Genomic DNA, 23661 nt, shown 5'->3' on the forward strand with positions numbered 1-23661 from the left:
CTGGAACGCGCCCCGCTTCCCTGTTCCAGGCTGGCACGTACTAGTGTCTGGGCCAGGCGACCAGTTTCCAGACAGCATGGGGACAGGAAAGGGGCTATGGGGCCACTGGGTCAATCAATGGAACCCATTTTGAAGAAGCTTCACAGTAGAGGGGGTGACAGACACCACCTACCTTTTATGGCCCTATGTGTGGTTTCCACCATGTACCAAGTGGTATCCTGGACAGAGAGAAGGGCTTCCCTGAGAATCACATTTCCAGAGTGACAGATTGCCTTTAGTTAGCAAGCCACCATCAAATAGGAGGAAGGCCGACCAGTAAAAGGAGGCATCCTCGTCTGTCTGCTCTGCTGGGGGAGCCGCTGGTCTTCACACGAGCCACCTTGGCAGTCACCCAGGGTAACTGTTGCTCACTACCATGTTACAGTGCACATACCTCGAAGTGTAGCTCCAGAGTGGCAGCATGGAACTGTGCCAGGCCATCCTCAGCCCTCTTGCCTTCATGTTTGAGGCCCTAGATCCAAGGCTGTCCGGGAGAGCACGCTGGTTTACTACAACAGGGTCGTCTGGCGGGCCAGCTGGGCTGGAGGAGGACCAGCCTTAGCTTCGTGGGTGGGTGGCACGGGGTGATTTGACAGCTTCAGGACAACGTCCAGGCCACAGTCGCAGTATGTCAGTTGGGAAGTCTCAGGTGTGTCGGTAAAACCAGGAGCACCATTCCAGACCCAAGTCCTAATAAATAAATAAATAAATACATAAACTCCGTCCTCGAAGCCCACGAAGCGTGGGACTTAGCAAGTTTAAGAGGTGTGCACTCCAGCAATGGAGGTGCCTGACAGGCAGAGACAGACCACACAAGCTCTGCTCTGTCCTGTCCCAATGAACATTCCAAGGAGCCACAAGGGTGGAGGCTCGGCTGGGATAAGGGACATTCCGAGGGACTTGGGGTAGTGGGGGCTGAACACCGGACAGGGCACCACGTTTAGAACACGACAACAGCTGGATCCGGGGTGGTGGCGGAGGCGGTGGGACAGCTGGCATGCTGACAGTGAGGCTGACACGCCCCAGGAGAAGCAGCAGAAGGGAACGGCAGTGACCTTTGGGAGAGTGACAGGACGAGGACAAAGTGCCCCCCACTGGATGTTTGAGTAGTGCTGGTGCTGAGGGAGGTGGAGGCGGGTCTTTGTGGAATGTGACCAGGGTCTTCTGCAGGCGGTGCCTCAGTTTCTCCCTTTGTTTCAAGGTCTCAAGCTTTGCAGGTAAACTTTAGAGTAGCCGCCCCAGAACATCACCTGTTTGTGATCCGAGGGGCGTGTGTGACAGATGGAGAGCGGGACCAAAGCATGCTCGGGAGGAATTGGGCCATGCCCCAGGACTTGAGCCATCTCTGGCACAAAAGGAGTTAATGGCAGGGACCGCGCCCCCCCCGTGTCCGGGCACGCGCAGCGCGCCCCCTCGGTGCGCGGGCACAGCAGCCAGGCTGCCGGAGAGCAGATCTCGGGGATTCGGGTGCGGAGCCCTTGGCCTGGAGGCGATATGGGTGGTCCGCGGCCCGGTTCAGTCGCTCGCAACAGCCCGGGGAACAGGTGAGGCCGCCTGCCCCGGTCTCTCATCCTTTAGCCGCCCATACCTTGCCCCAACCTACCCCTCCCGATCCCGGGCTCCTCCACTCCCCAGCCAGTGCTCCCCACCCTTCTCAAGCCCATGTCCTCCATCGGCACCCCTGACCCCCAATCCTCCCCCGCTTCTATCCTCTCCTCCGCCTCCTCCCTGAATCCCGCATCCCTATCATTCCCCCCGCCCATGGTCCCTCTATTTCCACAGCTCGGCCCGCATGCTCATCAAAATGCCCCTCCTGAGGGCCCCCAACCCCGTTCCTGTGTTGCACGTTGCCAGCCCCCCCTCCCCCGCAGTGCAGCCCCATCCCTCTTCCATAGATCTCCCAGTGAGGCTTCCTCCCCCACTGTCTGCAGCCCCCCCCACGGAGGCCCTTATCCTATTCCCCCCATTCCAATGCAGCTTCATCCCCCCCATTCCATCCCAAGCTCACAGAGTCCCCAATACTGCGGTTCACAATAATATGCATTCCTGCATGATGCCCCTCGCCCAATGGTGCTCCAGCCTAAGAAGTACCCCCAATGCCACTCTCATCCCCGGCTTCGCCGCCTCCCCTTGTCTGCTCCCAATTCTCAAGTTGGACCAGGATGGACATCTTGGCCTTGGGGAGTCACAGTGGGTCCTGGGGTACAGAGGGCGTTTGGGGGTCGGTCCATTTGTCTAGCTGTTCACAGGGGAGGGGCTGCAGGAAATCGATTCAAAGGGGACCAGCATTTGGCGCCGAAGGGGTACCGGAGAGGGAGGCATCCCAAAAGGGTTAATGGAATTTGTGGGGAGGGGCGGCACCAAGAGGGTTAATGGAGGGGGGGGGTTGCTGGCGGGGAAGCCGTGTGAATGAGCGGTCTGTGCCCCAGAGTTGCCATGGAGACGGTGAATGGGGGGATTGTGTGAACTCAGCTGCGGACTATCCCCCCCATACACACACACACCCACTCCCTCCTGCCCCACCTCCCTACTCCTACCCCTTCCTTCCCCGGCCCCTCCTCCCCCCACCGGGTGCATTCTGGGCAGTGTCTTGGATCTAACCCCCCAACACTTTGCTCCCCATTTCCTCTAAGCCCCCACCCCTTTAGTGGCTTTGCCTGCCCTCCCTCCTCGTCCTTTTTCTGCACTGGCTGGCGCGCGCGCTCTCCCTTCTCTGTCTATCTCTCTCTCCCTCTCTCCCTCTCTCTCTCTCTCTCTCTCTCTCTCTCTCTCTCTCTCTCTCACACACACACACACACACACACACACACACACACACACACATTCTCATTCCCCTCTCGTGGTGGCCGATTGCCGGGCGTTCCCAATCTCCCTCCCCCACCCCTTCATGCAATTCTTAAAGGAACAGGCTTGCAATCTTGGAAGGCGGGAGAAATGAGGGAAAACTAAATTGTGTGTGTGCGCGCGTCTCCGTGCAGGAGTGTCTGTGTGTGCCTGTGGCTATGTGTCGACTGTGTAACTGGGTGTCAGAAGGCCTGTGTGTCTTGATTGTGTTGCTATTCCTGTTTCTGTCCCCACCTATGTGTCACCATTGTGCTTCATGTGTCTCTGGATATTTACCTATGCGGTGTGTGATTATATTTTAGTAAGTCTCTGTGTGTCTCTCTGAATGTGTCTCTCTGTGAGTCTCTGGCTCTGTGACGCTGTCTCAGAATGTGGGTCTATATAAGGCGATCTATGTGGGTTTGGAATGTATGGCTTTGAGTGAAAATCACAGTGTCCGTGACCCTGGCTTGGTCTCTCACTCCCTCTTGGAGCCTTTCTGAGTTTATTTCCATGAGTCTCCGAGCGAGCGTGTGTCCCCCGCATTCCGGTATTGATTTGACACTAGCTGGGCATCGACAATGCCTACGGTGCTCGGCGCACGGGTTCCCGCCTGGGTTCTGGCGCCCCGTGGAAGCGGAGCCGCCCCACAGAAAGGACTTGGGAGCAGTTAGGGCTGAGGAGAAATATACAAGAGGGCACAGGAGAGGCTGGCCACTCTGGCCATCGGTCCCGCCTAAGGGCAAGGGGACCTTTCCATGGAACCCTTGGCCTATGTGCTGCTTTCCTTTCTTAGGCGTTAGAGTCCCCGTGCGAGTTTCATGACCCTACCGGTCCCCAATGTGGAGGTCCCTGTGTGGGGCTCCCATCATGGTGGCTAGAGAGCTCAGTGCTCATGTAGCCTTCCCAGAGCCCCGAGCTCTGTCTCGTGTCCCCCTGCCCCTGCCAACACATGCCACCCTGGTTCCAGCTGGTCCCCATGAGTTCCACTGGTTGAGGAGTCGAAGCTGGGGACTGGGGACTTACAGGGCCAACCACTGCCACTCTGCCATTCCCCCTGGCTTTTCCATTCGTGGCCAGGCCCACAGAATGGTTCTGGCTCAAAGAGGATACCCCAGCCCCGCAGGGCCCCACAGACCCCTCCGTAGCCCTGCCGACGATAGGGTGACACGTCCTTCCCTCTTTCCACAGGCCTGTCTGGCCCTGAGGGAGCCCCCTTTCTGAAGCTGTGGAGCTTGGACGACCTGCTCTCTCCGTGGCCGGGCACCTGTAGGTGTCCCTCGAGAGCTCAGTGTTGAGGTTCCAGTCTGTGTGGCTATGAAGGGGCTGCCTATTGGGCTGATGCTGTGAGCCCGGAGTCTGCTTTTCCTGCCAGTACCCCTGCCCGGAACATGTGGCCGCGGCTCGGCCTGCCCTCGCTGTCCCTGAGCCCCAAGCTCCCAGTTGGCCGGAGTGTGTGCCTCACCCTGGGGTTCCTCGGCTTGGTGCTGGGGGCCAGTACTCAGGCCCCAGCACCCACAGTCAATACTCACTTTGGGAAGCTGAGGGGTGCCCGGGTACCGCTGCCTAGCGACATCCTGGGGCCTGTGGACCAGTACTTGGGGGTGCCCTACGCGGCTCCTCCGATCGGCGAGAAACGGTTCCTGCCCCCTGAACCGCCCCCATCCTGGTCGGGCATCCGGAACGCCACGCACTTCCCCCCGGTGTGCCCCCAGAACATTCACACAGCTGTGCCTGAAGTCATGCTGCCCGTCTGGTTCACTGCCAACTTGGATATCGTCGCCACGTACATCCAGGAGCCCAACGAGGACTGCCTCTACCTGAACGTCTATGTGCCCACGGAGGATGGTGAGTGCCGCGGCCCCGCCGTGTCCGTGGCTTGCATGTAGCTGTGTGGCCCGCAGCATGCCTCCGTCTGTCTGTGAAAATGCTTCTAACCATCACTCTGCTTGGCCTCCCCCTTCCTCCTCCCTGTTCTTCCCTCTCCCGGCATTGTCTCAGCTCCCATGTGTGAGTGACACTGTCAGCAGGAGGGGCCTGGCCAGGCCTGAGAGCTTTGACAAGTCTAGGGCCAGAACGCTGGATGGGGGTTTCCTGGGGGAGTATGGGCCACCACCAGCAGCTGCCCGCGGGAGGATGCTGGCTCCATCAGGCCCCCCGTTGCCACCCCACCTGCTTTGGAAGGTGGTAGTCATGTATAGCCGAGGGAGCCGGGTGTGTGGGGGGCGGGGGGCAAGCCTGGTGGGCACCGCTCAGGCGCCTCCTCTTTCACTAGCTGATGCCTCCTCCCGTGGGGGTCACAGTAAGGTAAGTGACAGAAACCAGGAGATGGTGGGACAGGCTCTCTGCCATGTGCCACCTGCAGAACAGCTCTTGGTGCCTGGGTGGGTTGGGGGTGCATGCCCCTGGGCAGAGGCCTCCTGTTATTTTTTAGTTTTTTATTCATTTTACAGTAAAGCGGATTTCCAAGGAATGCGCCCGAAAGCCCAACAAGAAAATTTGTAGGAAAGGAGGTAGGTAGCGAGCCGGCGGGGAGGGAGAGAGAGAGAGAGGGAGGGCTGCCTGCCCGCCTGCCCTGGCCCCTGAGGACCCAGCCTTCCTTCGAGTAGCCAGGCCCCTGGGGCGGTCGGTGAGCAGGCATCAGCTCCATGTCATCCGAGGGCCCTGGCTGCCTTTTCACGGGGGATTTCGTGGCCTAAGGCAGATTCAGAGCAGAAGCAGGGACTCCATTCCCTCCAGGCTTCCCAGCCCCAAATTCCACCCTTAAGCGCGGGCCAGTGATGGAGGCGGCTCTCACCAGGCGCCTCAGGAGAACTCTAGGCAGCCAAGATGGAGCCCAAGGCGCTGCCCTTTTCACACTGGAAAGTTCTAGACTCACCTCTCCAGTGCTGCAGTTGAGACCAAACTTGTAACACAGGCCCAGTCATCCTGCTCCTGCCCCCAGCTCTGGCCAGAGCATAGCTGAGTGAGCCGGGCTTGTCTCCTGGCTGACCTTGGGGGTCTCCAGAAACTCTGGGCTCCAAAGGAGCCACGAGCCCAAGAGAGCCTGGATTTGAAATTTGTCTCACCTGCATAATAATTCTTCCTGTTAAAACAGCACTTTATGCTTTCTGTGAAGTGCTTTCATAATGACCTCATAAATCCCACCCATGTCTCTGGAAGCTTCTAAGGTGGCATCAGCATCCCCATTTTACAGATAAGAAAACAGGCCCAGGGGAGTGACTTGCTGCTGCTCGAGGCCCTGTCGCTGGTATGTGGCGGAGCCGGGACCAAAAGCTGGGTCTCTTGACCCTCAGGGCACTGTTCTTTCCACTGTAGCACGCGGGGCAACTCCTGTCTCGTCATTCCCGACTCTGCAAAACATGGCGACGTGGGGCCAGGCCGGGCCTAAGGGACAGGTGGACAATGACAGCCTGGTTCCCCCATCCCTTTGGCAAGTTCGCAGTTTGTTTTTCTTTGAAATCCTAGAGCAGGATTCTTCCAAGTGGGTTAGTCAGGATTCCGGGCTCTCGGGAATGAGGCCTGCTGTCCTGGGGAGGGCTCCCCACATTCCTGCACCCAGCCCAGTACCGCGCACAGCAGGCCATCAAAAAACACTTTTTTCCACGAATGAAGGAGCATTGAATGGGAGCCACAGAGCCTTACCGGGTCTGTTCGGCTCTGCTGCGAACTGGAAGTGAGGCCTTAGGCAGGTCTTATCCTGTAAGAACCTCTGTTTCTGCATCTGAAGGTGGGAGGGGCTGGTCTGTCCTTAACATTCCATTAGCCAATCAATGACTTCATAGGGGGGGTCTGTTAAACTTGCTTCTCCAAATTTCGTACTTGGGTGGCAGGGAGAGGAGACAGCCTTAACATTGACCATTACCTAGGATGGGTCATCTCCGCAAGACACCAGTAAGAGCCTGGAGCGGTCCAGCCAAGAGTCCAGAGTTTGGCAAGAGAAGCTAGCTGACTGTTAGTTCCATTCATATATAAATACTTACCGATCGTGACTACTGGCTATGGGCAAGGCCAAGAGCTAGGTGCTGTTGGGCGTGAATGAGGCAGAAAGAATTAGAAATAACTAAAGGCCTGATGGCCACTCTGAAGAATCACGTAGCCTAGCATTTAGTGTCATCCAGGTTCACAGGTCAGGAGGGGAAGTAGCTCTCAGTGTGCAGAGGTCATTCAGCTGTTCAAACAAGTTCCCTACCTAGGGCCCACTGGCCATTTGGGCCTGAGTTACAAGCCCTGCCTCTTGGACAAAGTTCATCCCCAGAGGCCATTAGGGTTGTGTGCATAGGACAGGCAGAGTGGGCCTCACTGAGACCTTGAGGCAACACAGGGTCCAGATGGGTGATGGTGGTCGAGATGGCGTGAGTGACAGGTACAGTGGCAAGGAGTTGCTCAGCAAGTGTGAAGGAGCTGGGACAATGCAGAAATCCGGGACCCTCGAGGTGGGGCTGGGGGGCAAAAGGGACACTCTTTTAAGTCAGGGCCTATGGGGAAGACCCACCCCATCCCCCACCCCCCCAGCCCCATCAACTTGGAAGCAGTTCATGTTCAGGGGATGAGTGATTGCTTTCCATCTAGGGGGCTGTCCGTCGTGTGGATGATGACGCCCCGTGTCCCTCAGGGTCTCTGAGGGCAGTGCTGGCAGGTGCTAAGATGGCCGACGCCACTGGAAGCTCGGGAAGCTGGAGGCGGCTTCTGCCCCTTGGGCTGGGCTCTTGCCCTAGTTGAAAAGCCATTTTGTAATATGAGGGCGGTTCCTGTTTTGATTAATAGCTGTAAGGGAATTCAGTCACTGGAGCCCAGAGCGGCTGAGAAGGAGGGCTATTTGCTGCCTCCAGGCTGAGAGTATCTGGCATTCTAGACTGGAGGGTAAGCCCTGGGGTGTCGGCAGAGTGACATCTGTTTCCCCAGGCTGTAGGTCCCCATTCTCCACGGCCATTCTCATCTCCTGAGAACAGGAAGAAGAATTGGTGCCAGCTTACAGCCAGGTCCTAAACGTCTCTCCTCTCCTCTCCTGCCCTCCCCGCCCTCCCCCCTTATGCGCCGCCTCTTCGCTCACTTCCTTTTCCCCATCCCAGAACGCTGGCATGGTGCAGTGGAAAGACCATGGGCTTTGTAGTCAAGCAGACCTGGGGTTGAATCTCCCCTCTAGAACTTTCTAGCTCTGTGATCTTAAGCAAGTCACTTTACCTCTTTGAACCTCAGTTTCCCCGTCGGTGAAACAGGAATAAAGATAGTACCTACGTCACTGGGGTGTAAGGATTGAACCATATGGCGGAAGTAGAGTGTCTGGCACATGGTACATACTCAGTACACATTATGTGGTATGAGCTATTAGAATTATTCCTCTCTCTCTCTTTCTCTCTCTCTCTCCTTTCTTCTTTTCCCCTTCCTGCTTTCCCTCCCTCCCTCTCTGGCTCTCTCTAGATCTCAGAACAATGCTTGCTGCTCTCAGGCCTGGTTTCTGTGGGCAGGAACCCCATTTGCCATTAACCAGGACAGGGGGCCCCGACAAGGGAGACCAGAATGACAGCTTCATCTCCCATTTTCTCCTGTGGGAATCAGGGTCAGCTGAGGCCCAGCTTGAGCCTGTCCACTGGGCCCAGGGGCTCAGGGTTTCAGTCCCCATACCTCGCTCTGCCCTAAGAGCTCATACCCATGTGCACACTTGCGAGCAATGCTGCCTCCCACCCTCGGCGCCTGCCCCTGTCCCCAGCTCGGCCCACCTATGTGCGCACACAGCCCCTTCTGTGCTTACAGAAGTAGCCCTTTCCCTGAGTGGGGCTCTGGCTCTGTGCCCTGGCCCACCTGCTGCTCCCTCCTTTCTAACTGGTCGACATGGGCTGTTGGGGACAGGGAGGCCAGCACAGCAGGGGCCTGCAACACCATCATCCTGATGAAGGTCTGGGCCTCAGCCCACCCATTCCCTCAGTTCTTGCCATCCCTCCTGCCTGTCCTGGGCCCAGGCCCAGAGCCGGCTTGCTGGGCCACACTGCAGTCATGCTGTTTTTGAATTCTCTCTCTGTTTTGTTCTCTGTTCTGTGCTGTTGTGTCTCCCCGTGTCTGGTCCCCAGGATCCGGCGCTAAGAAACAGGGCGAGGACTTAGCGGATAATGACGGGGATGAAGATGAAGGTATTTGGGGGCTGCAGGGCGCGGCAGCTGGTGCATGGCACAGAGCCCCTCCCCCTCTCGATGGGGCAAAGCCCCGTCTGTCTGTCTGTCCGTCCGTTGGTGTGTTTCTGTTCCTGTACAAGGCCGTTGGGCCGTTCCAGGGTGATGGACACGGCCGGCGGGAGCAGGAGACCACAAACAGGGCCGTGGGGAGGACGTCCTCCTCGCCCTGGTCCCCGCCCCTATTCTCAGTCATCCGGTAGCAGCGGGCACTGCCGCACGCGGCTCCCTCCCCAGTGTTCTGTGCTGCACGAGCACCTGGCCCTCGGAGCAGCAGGGCGAGTGGAGAGGAAGCAGGGCTGAGGGAGATGCCTGTGTTTTATTGAGGAGACAGCTGTGTTTCGTGGGGAGCCTGGCTCCTGGGAGATGGGGCCCAGCAGGATGTTGAAGTGAAGAGTGAGGCAGTGAGAAGCCAAGTGGCTGAAGAACAGTGTCACCTAGAACCTCCCCACCTTCTCCCAGAGGGAGACAGAGGGCCTCAGGGTCAGGGGCTGCGGTAGCTTCAGGACAGGGCCAGAAGGGCTTTGAGGCCGGGATGCCACAGTTGGCAGGCTTTTCGGAGATGGTTCAAGCCATCTTCCTTTCTCCTTGGGCAAACGAGTTGTGTTTGCTGAGCAGCACAGAGCATGCCCTCCTACCTCTACGCCCTGGCCCTGCCCCTGTGCCCCTGGAGGGGCCAGACAGCTCAGGGGAGCCCCTGGGGGCTGGTAGGACTGTGCTGGTGTGGCCGAGTGTTGAGAGGCGTCAGGTAGAGGTGGCCAGGCCGCGAGCCTCCTCCTGACTGCTGCTCAGGTTGGGGAGCAGCCACTTTAAGGCCCCTCCTGGACTGGCCTCTGGAAGGCTCCATCTTCATCTTAATGCTGACTGAGGGGGTGCTCTCTCGTTCTTAGCTCTGTCCCTTTCCTCTTCCACATCTCCAGTGGCTCCAGTTAAGTCTGCCTGATGCCCGGGGAGCATGGGGGAAATGAGCACATGGCTGAGAAACCATGTGACTCAGGTCCCCTCACCCCATCTCTGCCATTCACCCCTCCCCCCACACTCTTCCTTGTTCTCTCCCTGTGCTACTCCTATTCCCACCCTCTTGTCTCTGTCCGCACTGGGGGGCAGCTGCTGCCAATGACCGTATTTCTGTGTAAATGGTCTAGTCTTGGGCGTTCCAGGGCTTCCAGCCCCTCTCTCTAAAGCCAGATCAGGTCCCAGGACTCCTGGGTGCCCAGGGCAGGGACTCACTTGATCCAGCTGAGAGTCCAGCCCTTTATCTTCCTCCTGCCCTTGTCCCCAGGGCCCAGGCATGGCCTACCTAGGCCTCGCCGTTCCGGGCACGCCTGGCTGCTGGGAGGTCCTCGAAACCGGTCTTTAAAGACATCGCTGGAGCGCAACTGTCTGGCTGATGCTCAGGCTCCAGGCTGAGCAGTTCCACGAGTCCTGCCCTCAGAGATGGCCATGGTGTCCTGGCACCTGGGATAGCTTTACTGCCCACACCGCCCCCCCCCCAGGGCTGGCGGGGGTGGGGGAGGAAGGGCATCCTACCTAGCCTGTGTCTCACCCCTTTTCCTTACAGACATCCGGGACAGTGGCGCTAAGCCCGTCATGGTCTACATCCATGGAGGCTCTTACATGGAGGGGACAGGCAACATGATTGATGGCAGCGTTCTCGCCAGTTATGGCAACGTCATCGTCATCACCCTCAACTATCGGGTTGGGGTGCTAGGTACGGTTCCCTGCTAGGCACCTAGAAGGGACTCTGGCTCTCAAAGAGGGAGGACAGATTGTTGGGGACTTAGGGACAGGCGGCCTTGGTTCTGTGGCTGGCGCAAACAACTGTACTCACATGTCGTTACGCCATGGCCCCTACCCAAGTGAGGGCCGCTCCCTCTGTCCCTAGGCCCTTTCCTGGGATGTTTAGATGCCACTGGAAATTCAATTTCAACTTCGCACCTTCTCTTAGGTCTCTGCCCCCAGACTTTTGCTTGGCTGAGTCTAGCGTCCTGTTGTCATCCCTACCCACCCGCACCACGCATGTGCACACTACCCACATCCACCCCTGTGCATACGATGACCTCTCACTCTGCCCACAAGTACGCACACACGTCCACGCACCTGTGGACCCCGCATCCGCACCTGTGGGCCCTCTCGCATCTCCACACGCCCCCCCACCACTCCATATCTACTCCGCAATACAGTGTCCCCCACACATCCACAGGCCCCTACCCTCAGATCACTACCCCGAATCTACAGATTTCCTTCCCCTTCCACACCCACACATGCACATATATCTATATCCACATGTCCGCGGGGTCCATAACCGTACTCACACCTTCCTCTCCCCCACATAAATAAATGCTCTACGGAAAGACCCATCCACATACATACATACATACATGTGTCTCTCACCTTCCAAACATAAGCACAAGCCAACATGCCCTCTTCCTATCCATATACACTCATACCTGTACGTCTACACCTCCCCGCCTTATACATACAGAAATAGCACACACACGCACCTCATACTCCTGCTTCTGCACCTACATACACATCCCCACATATTCTCACACCCATAGACCTCTGCACAAACCACACACACACACGCGCGCGCGCGCGCACGCACATATCCCCAACCTGGTCACTCAACTGTATACACATTCATATACCCACATTCATATGGCCATCCGTGCACATACACCTCTACTCACCCCCATACTCGAGCACACCCCACGTGCACACACATACACACTTCTACTCTTTCCACGCGTATGTCGCCATACGCTCCCACCGCATTGTACACAGATTCTCACACGTACACACTATTTTCCAAACACCTCCTCTTACACACCCGTCCCCATCCATACTCTGTCCCCATCCATACTCTGTCGCCCACATGCTTGCTTCAGTGATTTCAGCGCCCTCTCTCCCCTGTACCTTCCTTGGTGATTATTAATGCCTCCCTGCAGCCACAGAGGGTACACAAGTGCCTTGCAGATGCTCACCCAGGTCTCAGAGGGCACGTTCAGCTCCATATCCCTCGAATGGCATGAAGAAGCCACTTCTTGCCTGGAGGGTTGTATCCTCTGAGTTCCAGTGGGGGTCAAAGCTGTTTGTCAGGTCTGTAGGCCTGAGCACTGAAGCAGCAATTAAGCATGGCTTCCTCCATGACCAGGTGGCTAGAAGGACTTTATTTTGATTTGCTTATGAATATATTGCTTTGCCAGTTCAAATCCCAGAGGCCATGGTGCTGCGTTTCACTTGTGGGTGTGGTTATGTCGCAGAAAGGCAACCTCCTCTTGACTTACCTTTAGCACTGTATGGGCTAGGAAGACACTTTTTAGCAGATCCAGACTGGAGGAGTGATGGTCCCTGAAAAAAAGTGGAGCCTGTGTCCCCTTCAGTGACATCTGGATACTGGCTATGAAGCACACCGGGCATGTCCCAGGTCTCTCAAGAGTCTGCTGGGCTTTGAGTTTCACAGTTCTGCTGCTCCTCCTTTGTCTTTCTGAGTTGCCGCAGACATCACGTCAAGGTTCTTGGAAGCTTTTCTTTCCTGTTGAGAAAGGTGATCTGAGCCTTTGACAGCAAAATGGTACCGTGAAGGTGGCTGTAAACCCACACGCCAGGGCTTCGCAGTTCCCGGAGAACAATGAATATATATATATATATAATCACATACAGATGTACAGTCACCGTACATGGTACTTGAAGGCCAAAAGTAATTTTGCTACTGTATTTTCTTAGTGAGAGTCATAGAAAACATTCAACTCAGTTGCTTTTAAAAGTCATAAACACGAAGGTTCATAAACAAATATACCTTCCAGCAGGCATATTGGAAAACACAAAGAATCCTAAGAATATGCTTCAGTTCTGTACTATTGGACTGGCTAGAGAAGTAGGAAAAGAGAGGAGAAAATAAGGAAGAGAAGAAAAGGATGCAGGTGAGAAAAGAGGCAAAGAGCGACATTGAGAAAGGAGGCAGAAGGAGACAGGAGAGGCTCACAGGGTTTGAGGCGTCCGTTGGCAGCTGCAGGCTGCACGGAAGGCTGTTGCTGGTGAGCATGCCTAGGGATACCCTTCAGCTGCTCTAATCCTTGTGCTTCTATATCAGAGGTTCTTAACCTTGGGGGAGTCTTGGGCCCCTTTGAGATTCCAATGAAGGCTGTGGGCTCTCCCCAGAAACACACGTGCACACACTCTTAGAAATGATTTCTTGGATCCCACTGAAGCTCATCTGTGAAACCACCCACTCTACAACCCCTCTCATTCGGATGATGGGAACAGCACATCTGGGGACAGAAATATGATTCTTTGGCCTTAAGCAGTTAATGATCACAATATCACCCAAAGCTGAGAAGGAGTCATAAACTGAGATTGGGTCAAAAGTTCTCTACTGCTTCCTGTGGGCTCGTCAGTGCCTGCTGTGGAGCGCAAATGTAATCAATAAGCCACTGATTGGCTTCTGGGTACATACAAGGTGTTCCTGTCTCTTGGAGCCAGATATAGAATATGGGCTTGTCCCTGACACTTGGAGATCTTCCTCAGCGGAGCTGAGGCTTTGTTGTTTTGTTTCCCAAAGCATCGCGGAAACAGTGGCCGGTTTTGGACCTCAATTACAGTCAGTTCCCACTTAACATTATCAAGAGGTTCTGTGACTTTAAGCGAAATGACATATACTGAAACCAATCTTATCACAGGCTAATTGATATAAACAAGAATTAAGTTCCAATGGCATGTCATCAATGTTAAAATGAAAGGACGCTGAAGGAAATGAACTTATTCAAGGACCCTCCCTCCCATCAGCTTCTCTGGAGCACTGAGGCCAAACAGACAGTTCACTCTTAGCTGCTGCTTTAGATGTCTTGGGTGGCTCATGTATTTGGAGAATGTCGCAGGCTAGTCCATGGACCCCATCCAAGGTGAAGGGGTAGCATAGCTATTATTCAAGAAGCCCCCACTGGGTTTGAGACCAACAAAAGAAAGGGACTCAGCAGGATATAGGGTGTGTTTAGCCCAGAAGCTGAGAAAATAGGGGCTTGCCAAGTTTGATTCTGGGTTCTAGAATTTAATCCTATATTCCTGCTCAGGTACTCTTCAGGCAAACTGAAAACCAAGCAAATGTCAAGCCTCGAGTGACAGAGATCTCTGGTTTTGATACTATGTGCCAGATTCCCCCACCTTCTGTTGACAAGGAACTTCCCATGTATTGCAGCATAAACCTGGGCCCAGGGAGACTGACTCAGATGTATTCTGACAGTTTATGGAGTTTGGTATTTCAGCCCTCATCCTCACGTGGTTTATGTGGATGGCTGAGTTACAGGGGAGCTAGCAGTGAGAGACTGCTCTCCTAGACTGCCAGGTTTTGTGTGCTGCTGGTGGGTCACGTTCGCTGTATCATCTGCCTGAGCCTGTTGGATATAGTGCTTCAGACAGAACTCTCATAGTATGGACGGTTGATATGGTATCACTCACATGCTTCAGGGCCTCTTACCCTGAGGGAGCCCAGAGCAATGGTCAAACCGTCCACACAGCCTTTTCAGGCTTCGGTTCCTAACCCAGGAAACCAGTACATGTTTGAGAAACCTCCTTGCTGATTGGGACAGAGTATTCGACACATTTCACTGAATGATACCTCCCCTGGCACAGGCTAAGGCCAGCTCTGCTCTTGCCTACATGAGAGAGAAGAGAAAGAGGATTTGGGGCAAGGGGGTACAGGTGAGCTAAGAGAAGCACATAGCGATTTCTGTCAGAGGATCTCAAGGCTTGGACAACAGGGCTGGATCTCGGTCAGGAGCAGCTTCGGTTTGTGAATGGGCCAGGCACAGGGGAAGTCGATCCCCGTGTCTAGAGGAAGGGGGTTCCTGCATTCGTCCTCATCCAGGCTTTCTCGGATTCCTTCTCATTTTCTCACCAAGAACCTGGGACTAAAGAGGCCGTGTGACTAGGACTTGAGAGAAATAACTAAACACTTTTCATACTTAGTTGTACGAAAGGTAAATTAATGACATACTTGAAGAGGGTGAAATGAACTGTCTCGCAGAAACTAGAAACAGAAGGACTCGAGAGAGGCAATGATGCGGTCTCAGGCCTGCTTGAGTCTATTTGAATCCGGCTCCTGCCGTGGATTGCAAAAACTGGCAGAGGGCTGTGAGCTGAGGGAGCCTCCTCAAACATGGCCGCTCACAAAGTTGATGCCAGGTGCTGCGAATGAGCTTTTAAACAGGGGGTCCAAAAATACTGAGACAGGGTGGGTTTCCAATGTGTAGGAATGCCGCAACCATCCACCTGGAAAGAAGCCTTCTGAAAGCCTTGGGTGGGAGAAGGTGGAGCCTTCCAAGGAGCCTAAGGATCAGGGAAGACGGATGAAATGAAGCAGCTGGATCCATGTAAAATGGAAGTAGGGTGGGGGAAATATAGGACATCTCTGTGGGATAGCCAGCAGGTGGGCAGGAAGGTAGTCTCCATGGCAACAAGTCTCCACAGCAGCAAATCCCAGCAGGTGGGTGGGAAGGTAGTCTCCATGGTGACATGGCTCCTCGGCAGCAAATCCCACTGGGTAGGCGGGAAGACCTGTTTCTGTGGTAACGCACCACAGATGAATTCCCCATTTCCCCCACCAGATGAAAAAGATGGTCTAACCCAGTGGTTTTTCAACCTTAGCAGGCATTTGAATCACCTGGAGAGCATGTTGAAAACCCTGACGACGGGGCCCCTCCCCCTCAGGTCCAGGCGGAAGTGAAATGCAGACCTGCCCCGAGAGTGAGGGGCAGGGGCATCCAAAGCCTCGGAAAGAAGTAGAGGTGGGCTAACCTGTAAAGGAAGGGACAGCTTAGGGATTGGGGTCTCGTGGGACCTTCACTTTGCTCAGAGAGAGAGAGAAGTAATCATGTGTTCCGGTAGTTTTATCCCCATTTTACAGAAGAGGAAACTGCAGCACAAAGATTTTAAACAACTCGCCCAAGTCTACACAGCTAGCAAGTGGCAGAGCCAGGACTCGAAGCAAGGACTGTTTGAGTCCAGGGTCCCTGCTCTTTCCACTCTGTCTTGCCAGGTGCCAGGGTCACAACCCAGATAGAACATCAGGGCAGAAGATGCTGGGTCCTGGTCGTTTGAAGTTCCTTCAGGTTAAGGCTCCCTTCGAATGGTCTGGAGACCCCGCCTTCCAAACTGGAGAGTGCGTGGGAGGCGGGGAGCTGATCCTTCCTGTATCAGCGGTACTAGACCTGATCGAAAGCAGTGCTGCTTTATGCTAGCTAGGCAGAAGGAACTACGCTGCATGCTCATCAGCTCCTCCCAGCCCGACTCCGGCTGCCATCATGACCCAAATCCTCCATGCCTCCACCTTCACTGTCCTCATGCCCTTTGTTGGATCCAGGTTTCCTGAGCACTGGAGATCAGGCTGCCAAAGGCAACTATGGGCTCCTTGACCAAATCCAGGCCCTCCGTTGGGTGAGCGAGAATATTGCCTTCTTCGGAGGCGATCCCCGCCGTATTACCGTCTTTGGCTCGGGCATTGGTGCATCCTGTGTCAGCCTCCTCACGTTGTCGCATCACTCTGAGGGTGAGTAGCTCTGGGGACAAAACATAAAGAAGCAAAGCCCCAACTACCCACGGCACACCTCAGGCCTTCCAGGGGCACCCACGGGCGTCAGCCCACCCTCTTCTACCAGCTCAGCACCCCTTTGGGGAGGGTAATGTTTCCTGAGGGGAAGAAGGAATTCTCACCACAGAGAAGGAAGGAGAGAACCCCGTTGTTGTCTCCTGATGTGGGAGTCTTATTGAGAGAGTGGGAGTAGAAGGCCTCTCTCCGAAGGAACAGGAGATTTTTGGGAGAAATCTTTCACTTAGGGATGGACACGTGACTTCAGGGTAGAACTCTGGGAGCAGATTTGTTTTTAGGTGTAAGAAGCACTCATTCTCTGCCTCAATCTCTGAAAGACACGTCTATACAAGGGAACTGTCCTTGAGGAGGAGATGCATCCCAAGTGAGGGCCACTGAGGTGCCCCTATTAGAGGGCTCCAGACCTCCTCCGGGCTGGATGACCCCCTAAGGAAAATTCATCTGCAGCCTGAGGGAGAGCCTCCCCCCTTACTGTGGGCCTCTCTGTCAGTGACTCCTCCAAGGGCACTGAATAGGCCACATTTTGCTCACATGGAATGTTCTCGTCACCTCTGGACTACGGAGCACATTCTGTCTCTGGGAGGGAAAAGTGCCTTCTCTGAAGTAAGAGAATCTATGACAGAGGACATGGGTTTTTGTGGAAATCAATACCATGAGTTAGTGATATCCTCACAGGAAGACATTCAGTCTCTCTTTGAAGGGGGCCTGTCTCTCTCCGAGAAAAATCACCTTCTCTGACCTACAAATCTCGTCTCTGTCCCTCCAGGGGCAACCCTGGTGAGGGAAGACTAAGGTGGGACCTGTGTCCCTGGAGGCCGGGTTGTTTTATAGAGTTGTTCACTGTCATCCCGTAATTGATTCAAGGAGAATAATCTTTCGAAAAGAGAGGCTGTCTCTTCAGTCGTCATCTGTATTTTTCTCCCATATTCCTGCCCATGCAAACTATCTGTCTCTTAGAGGAATAGAATTGTGTGCCTGAGGAGCACACAACCCATTGGAGATGTTGGGACCAGGGACAGAATGGTCGCCATTTTCTCCTAGAGGCGGAAAAATCATCCGTTTTTTTAGTTTGGGGGACCAATTCTCCTTAGGCTAGGAGAACATCTGGATCTGAGGCATCGGTAGCTTCAGGAAAAGGAAAGTCTCTGTAGAGACTACTGGCCGGGAGGGCACATCCTCTGGAGACTTTCAGACCCCAAGGCCTTTGCCCTTGGGAATCCTTCCTCAAACTCCCAGAATGTGAGGCTCTCTCCTGCCTGCATTTCTCATCTCTCATGAAAAAGACCCCTTTGTGGTGGAAGCGCCAGCTCCCTGGTGGTGTGCTGGCACAGAGCTGGGCCCAGCTGGGCAGGAAGAAGAGGGGAAGACAAGGAGAGATAAAGAGAGGGAGCATAAGGAAGCTGGTCTCTGGGACCCAAGGGGTTAATTCTTTTTGGCATTTCCTTAACCCCCAAGTTACCAACCATTGCCCCTGGACAAGGAAGCAAGAAGCAGGCAAAGGACCAGTCAGGGAAGGAGCCCAGCAAGCCCCCCTCTGGTCCTCACTTATCACAGCTGAAAGGGTCGTTCTTCCTTCCCAGCCTATTCAAGCCATACGGCAGCCTCATAACAAAGGAATGAGGAGCTGTTTGATTTGTCCCTCAGAGACAGGCAAGGGTGACAAGACAAATCTGACCTGATGCCACCTATCTTCTGTAGGGCTTTTTCAGAGGGCCATCATCCAAAGTGGTTCTGCTCTGTCCAGCTGGGCTGTGAACTACCAGCCAGTGAAGTATACCAGCCTGCTGGCAGACAAGGTGGGCTGCAATGTGCTAGACACAGTGGACATGGTGGACTGTCTTCGGCAAAAGAGCGCCAAGGAGCTGGTAGAGCAGGACATCCAGCCAGCCCGGTACCATGTGGCCTTTGGCCCTGTGATTGACGGCGATGTCATTCCCGATGACCCGGAGATTCTCATGGAGCAGGGTGAGTTCCTCAACTATGACATCATGCTAGGTGTCAACCAGGGCGAGGGGCTGAAATTTGTGGAAGGGGTGGTGGACCCCGAGGATGGTGTCTCTGGCACTGACTTTGACTACTCAGTCTCCAACTTTGTGGACAATCTATATGGATATCCTGAGGGTAAGGATACCCTGCGGGAGACCATCAAGTTCATGTACACAGACTGGGCAGACCGTGACAACCCTGAGACCCGCCGTAAAACATTGGTGGCACTCTTCACTGACCACCAGTGGGTGGAGCCCTCGGTGGTGACAGCTGATCTGCATGCCCGCTATGGCTCACCTACCTACTTCTACGCCTTCTACCATCACTGCCAGAGCCTCATGAAGCCTGCTTGGTCAGATGCAGCTCATGGGGACGAAGTACCCTATGTGTTTGGTGTCCCTATGGTGGGCCCCACTGACCTCTTCCCCTGCAACTTCTCCAAGAATGACGTCATGCTCAGTGCTGTCGTCATGACCTACTGGACCAACTTTGCCAAGACCGGGTAAGGAGAAAGTGGGTGTTCTTCTTTGGGACCCGAGCATGCTCTCCGCCCTGCTCCTCTGTCTAAACCTCTTCCATCATCTCCCTTCCTAAGGTATTCCCCAAATCTCGCTCAGTAACCCTTTCAGCCCTGCCCGCCCCCCACATCCTCCTTCCATGCCATTTCGAGTCTTTCATGCCATTTCCTTCCCTTGAAACTCGGGATTCAGTTAACATTAGGACTGAGCAGGAGTGAGAGTCACTGGCTGAACTCTGGGATTCAGGGTTAGACGGTCAGAGGCCATGCAAAGTAGGAATGAAATACACTCAGAATGAGCCTTTAAAGAGCTCTTGGAAACACTGGGAAGCTGCAAAGACTGATGGATGCTCAGGAGTGTGCGAGAAGAAAAGATGTCTATAGCGTGGTGTCGCAGGATGGGCATAGGGAGGGATGACACGGTTCCATGATGTCGTGGGCAGCAGCAGGACTTCAAGGCTGGGGAAAGGAGTATGAGCAAAGGGAGGGACCTGGAAAAAGATGGCAACAGCGGGAGCTTTGGACCGGGGAGGAAGCGTAGGGGCGGCTGTCGGAGATAGAGTGGTGACCGCAGATTTCCATGTGGTATTTCAGGGATCCCAACAAGCCGGTCCCCCAGGACACCAAGTTCATTCACACCAAGGCCAACCGCTTTGAGGAAGTGGCCTGGTCCAAGTACAATCCCCGAGACCAGCTGTACCTTCACATTGGGCTGAAACCCAGGGTTCGCGATCATTACCGGGCCACTAAGGTAGCGTTTTGGAAACACCTGGTGCCCCACCTGTACAACCTGCACGACATGTTCCACTACACGTCCACAACCACCAAAGTGCCGCCCCCGGATACCACCCACAGCTCCCACATCACCCGGAGGCCCAACGGCAAGGCCTGGAGCACCAAGCGGCCCGCCATCTCCCCCGCCTACAGCAACGAGAACGCCCAGGGCTCGTGGAACGGGGACCAGGATGCGGGGCCGCTCTTGGTGGAGAACCCTCGTGACTACTCCACTGAATTAAGTGTCACCATCGCCGTGGGGGCCTCCCTCCTGTTTCTTAACGTTCTAGCCTTTGCTGCCCTCTACTACCGGAAGGACAAACGGCGACAGGAGCCCCTGCGGCAGCCTAGCCCTCAGAGGGGAGCCGGGGCCCCCGAATTGGGAGCCGCTCCTGAGGAGGAGCTGGCAGCGCTGCAGCTGGGCCCCACTCACCACGAGTGTGAGGCTGGTCCCCCTCATGACACCCTGCGCCTCACTGCGCTGCCCGACTACACGCTGACCCTGCGGCGCTCCCCTGACGACATCCCACTCATGACCCCCAACACCATCACCATGATTCCCAACTCCCTCGTAGGGCTTCAGACGTTGCACCCCTATAACACCTTCGCTGCGGGGTTCAACAGTACTGGGCTGCCGCACTCACACTCCACCACCCGGGTATAGCTCCAGCCCAGGGCACAGCCTGTGTCCCGGCTCCCTCCCTCCCAGATCCAGAAACACACCTGCACACACGCACACACGCACACGGACATATATGTATACGCACGCACCCGCACCCGACAGCAGAGCCACTTGCACAACATAGACAGATGTGTCTATGCGGGTACACCCGCATGTACAAAAACACAAATAAGAACGCAAACCTGAAGAAACCCTTCGAATGGAGACGCAAGTGAGGCCTTGGGACACCGAGGACCCGCGGAACAGCAGCCGCAGGCAGCGCCCTGAGCCTGACCACAGACACTCCTGGGGCCCGAAAGCACCAGCTGGACACCCCCTCGGTGCTCGCCCTCCACCTCCCTTGAAACCGCGCCACCGACTGACTCCAGAATTGGGATCTTCAAAGAGCAGAGTCACTCTTTCTGCCCCAGACTTGGTATTTTTTCTGGGTCTTGTTTTTGTTGATTTTTTTAAAAACGAAATTGGAACAAATGCTTCTCTGACCTGTGAGTGCAAAGGCTCCGGAAAGAGGGCCCCACACCCAGGTCTCTCTGGCTCCGGAACCTCCAGTGTTCACACATTCCAACCAAGCAACGGGACCCCCAAAAAGAGACAGATGTGAGCAAGACCAGCGGTGGGGGTGGAAGGAGGAAGGGGTTACCACTGGATGAGGTTGGAGGGCCATAGGGGAGAAGTCTTCAGCCATCTCTGTGTCCCTGTGGAGGGCTGCAGAGACCACAGGGTAGATTTTTCTGAACGAGGTACTGTGGAGGCCATGTCATTATCGGGCCCCCGGGTATAATCTGGGTTCTGCCTCTGCCCTTGGGGTAATGCTATCAGAAATTCACCCCATTTTCTTTACAGAGTCTCTTTTGTGTCTGTCATTTCTCTTTCAAAAAGGCGGTGTTTTTTGTTGTTGTTGGCTTTTTTTTTTAAAGAAAGTTCTTAAAACACTAACGGAAACCCATGGAGTTTGTCCTTTGTAAAAATTTTAAACACAGTGTCTTGATATAAAAATAAAAAATCCAGTTAGCACTCCCAACTCGCCTCCCTCGCACAGGCGTTGGCCCAGCAGACCTCCCAGCTGGGCGCCTCTGCAGGCTGGGAATTTTGGTGGCTGTCTGCCTCCTGGACCTTTAAGATGGTACAAGTCTGGGCTGCATTCCGCTAGACCCACATGAATGCCTCTCCAATCTTCATCAGGTTGCTATCCCTGGCTACCATCTGCCCACCTCAGGCTCCGGGTTCCTGGGCTGAAGCCTTTTCTCGTCACCTCGGGCCTCCTAATGAAAGGGCACAAAATAACATTTCCTTCTCCACTGCCACTATCGCCACCACTCTGTCCTCATCCCGGACTGAGGGCTGGAAGGAAGTTTGACCTCTAACATGCTGAAATTCCTACTGGTATCCAAATCCAGTGCAGCATCAGATCTGTGGACTCCCTGGCCTTGGGCTACTTACAGAGCAGGGGCCCTCTCCTCCCCAGGGATGCTCGTGTCATGTTCTGTGAATTAGAATTGGAAAAGTCGTTGGGGCCCTGGGAGCAATTTTCTCCAGGATTGTGATCAGTGGCTCCCTATCGACCCTGAGGGACAGAGTCAATGGGGCTCCACAGGGTTAGCATTATGGTTATTTCATACTATTCTCAGTGACTTGAAGGGCTAAACCAGTCTGCTCATCAAGTGTGACAGTTGGGTGGGGTAGCTGACATGTCACGAACGGTGGGGGGAGTGTCAGGGTGGGACACGGTCGAATGAGTCCATATTGTCAAACTGCTTTCTCCTCCCTCCCTCTCTTCCTTTCTTCTTTCCAAAATTCATGTGAATACTAGCATATAGTAACAAATATATAGCATGGAGTAGCCGGGAAGTAATCCGAGTCTGAGTTTTAGATTAGAAGTAACTTCGGAGTTATCTAGTCCAACCCACTTATTTTACGATTGGGGAAATGGACCCGCAAATGTCCAGCGTCACAGTTAGAGTTAGAAACAGACCAAGAACGCAATCCAGAAATATATGCCCTGTCCCATGGTCCTCAACTTTTCCCACTCTACATAGCATTGGTTGTTGTACCTTCTAAAACATTAAAGGTTATGCCTTCGTCAACACATTTTTGGCACACGTCGAAAAGCCAGAGAGGGTCTGGGCAAGAGCAAAAACAAGGTGCCGAAGGACAAGGGTTTTTTTTTTTTTAATCTAGAAAGGAGGGAGATGATGAGGCAACATTCAATAATTATGGAGTAGCTACTATGTGACAAGTGTGCTCTATCATCTTTAGCAATTTAATTCCTAAATAAGGACAGAGCTGGTCATCTGTTCTCCATTTCGTCTGAGAATGATAGAGGGGGGAAGATTAAGTCAGACACGAGGGAAAACTTTGCTACGGATAGGAGATGATCATGGCAGTTAGGGAGTCCTCAATAACACGTGCCAAATTGAATAAATGACTACAGGAGAAAACACTAGTGATCATCTTCCTGGAAGCAGAGGGCTGGACCCCATGACCTTCTTAGGTTAATTCAGAGTCTTTGTCTTTATAATTTTTCGATTGCCCCATCTCAGATATTACCAAACTGGGCCTCTTTTTCTGTTGTGCGTGTGTGTGCATGTGTGTGCATGCGTGTGTGTACAAATCAGAAGCCCCTTTATTTGGAGAGGATTTGGACATTGCCTCTCCTCTAAGAACTCAAGGTGCTAGAGCAAGTGCAGCTCCAATCCTATTTGGGACCCATCAATGAGAGATCACAGTTGGTCTTCACACCTTCGAAAGGTGGAAGAGGTGACCTCCAAGACAGGCAGGGTTTCAGTCGAATTGGCGGTCATTGCTGTGCCCAGGTAGCTTCAGTATTTTCAGCCCCATTGCTGACGTCCAGCCCTGAACCCAGCTCCTTTTTTTAAAGAGGGGCTGAGGGTACACTTAGACTTTATTTCACATCACAAAAACCATTAGTGCCTAGGCTGGGTTCAGCCTGCATTTGTAGATTCATCTGGTTTCTATACTAGTCCTTTTGGGAGCTGGACACAGCTATCCTGGAGTCTGACCTAGTGGTGTGTGTGAAGGGTCAGAGATTGGGCATTGTGAAAATCTC

General features: G+C 54.3%; 1 protein-coding gene across 4 annotated transcripts; it reads left to right on the forward strand.

Annotated features, from left to right (window-relative positions):
* The first annotated feature begins 24 nt into the window (after positions 1–24).
* NLGN3 (neuroligin 3) lies at positions 25–23120 on the forward strand. Of its 4 annotated transcripts, XM_016150859.2 has the most exons (8): positions 25–1583; positions 4054–4710; positions 5316–5375; positions 8931–8990; positions 10591–10740; positions 16390–16575; positions 18334–19123; positions 19733–23120. In XM_016150859.2, exons 2-8 carry the CDS (start codon positions 4254–4256, stop codon positions 20574–20576), a joined length of 2547 nt encoding a protein of 848 aa, XP_016006345.1. In that variant the 5' UTR covers positions 25–1583; positions 4054–4253; the 3' UTR covers positions 20577–23120. The 4 variants fall into 4 exon arrangements, with proteins under 4 accessions (XP_016006345.1, XP_016006354.1, XP_016006363.1 ...); XM_016150868.2 differs by lacking the exon at positions 5316–5375 and having other exon boundaries at positions 19733–20576; XM_016150877.2 differs by lacking the exons at positions 5316–5375; positions 8931–8990 and having other exon boundaries at positions 19733–20966.
* The last annotated feature ends 541 nt before the right edge of the window (positions 23121–23661 follow it).

Source organism: Rousettus aegyptiacus, unplaced genomic scaffold, assembly GCF_014176215.1.
Source record: "Rousettus aegyptiacus isolate mRouAeg1 unplaced genomic scaffold, mRouAeg1.p scaffold_m13_p_9, whole genome shotgun sequence".
NCBI classification, from domain to species: Eukaryota; Metazoa; Chordata; class Mammalia; order Chiroptera; family Pteropodidae; genus Rousettus; species Rousettus aegyptiacus.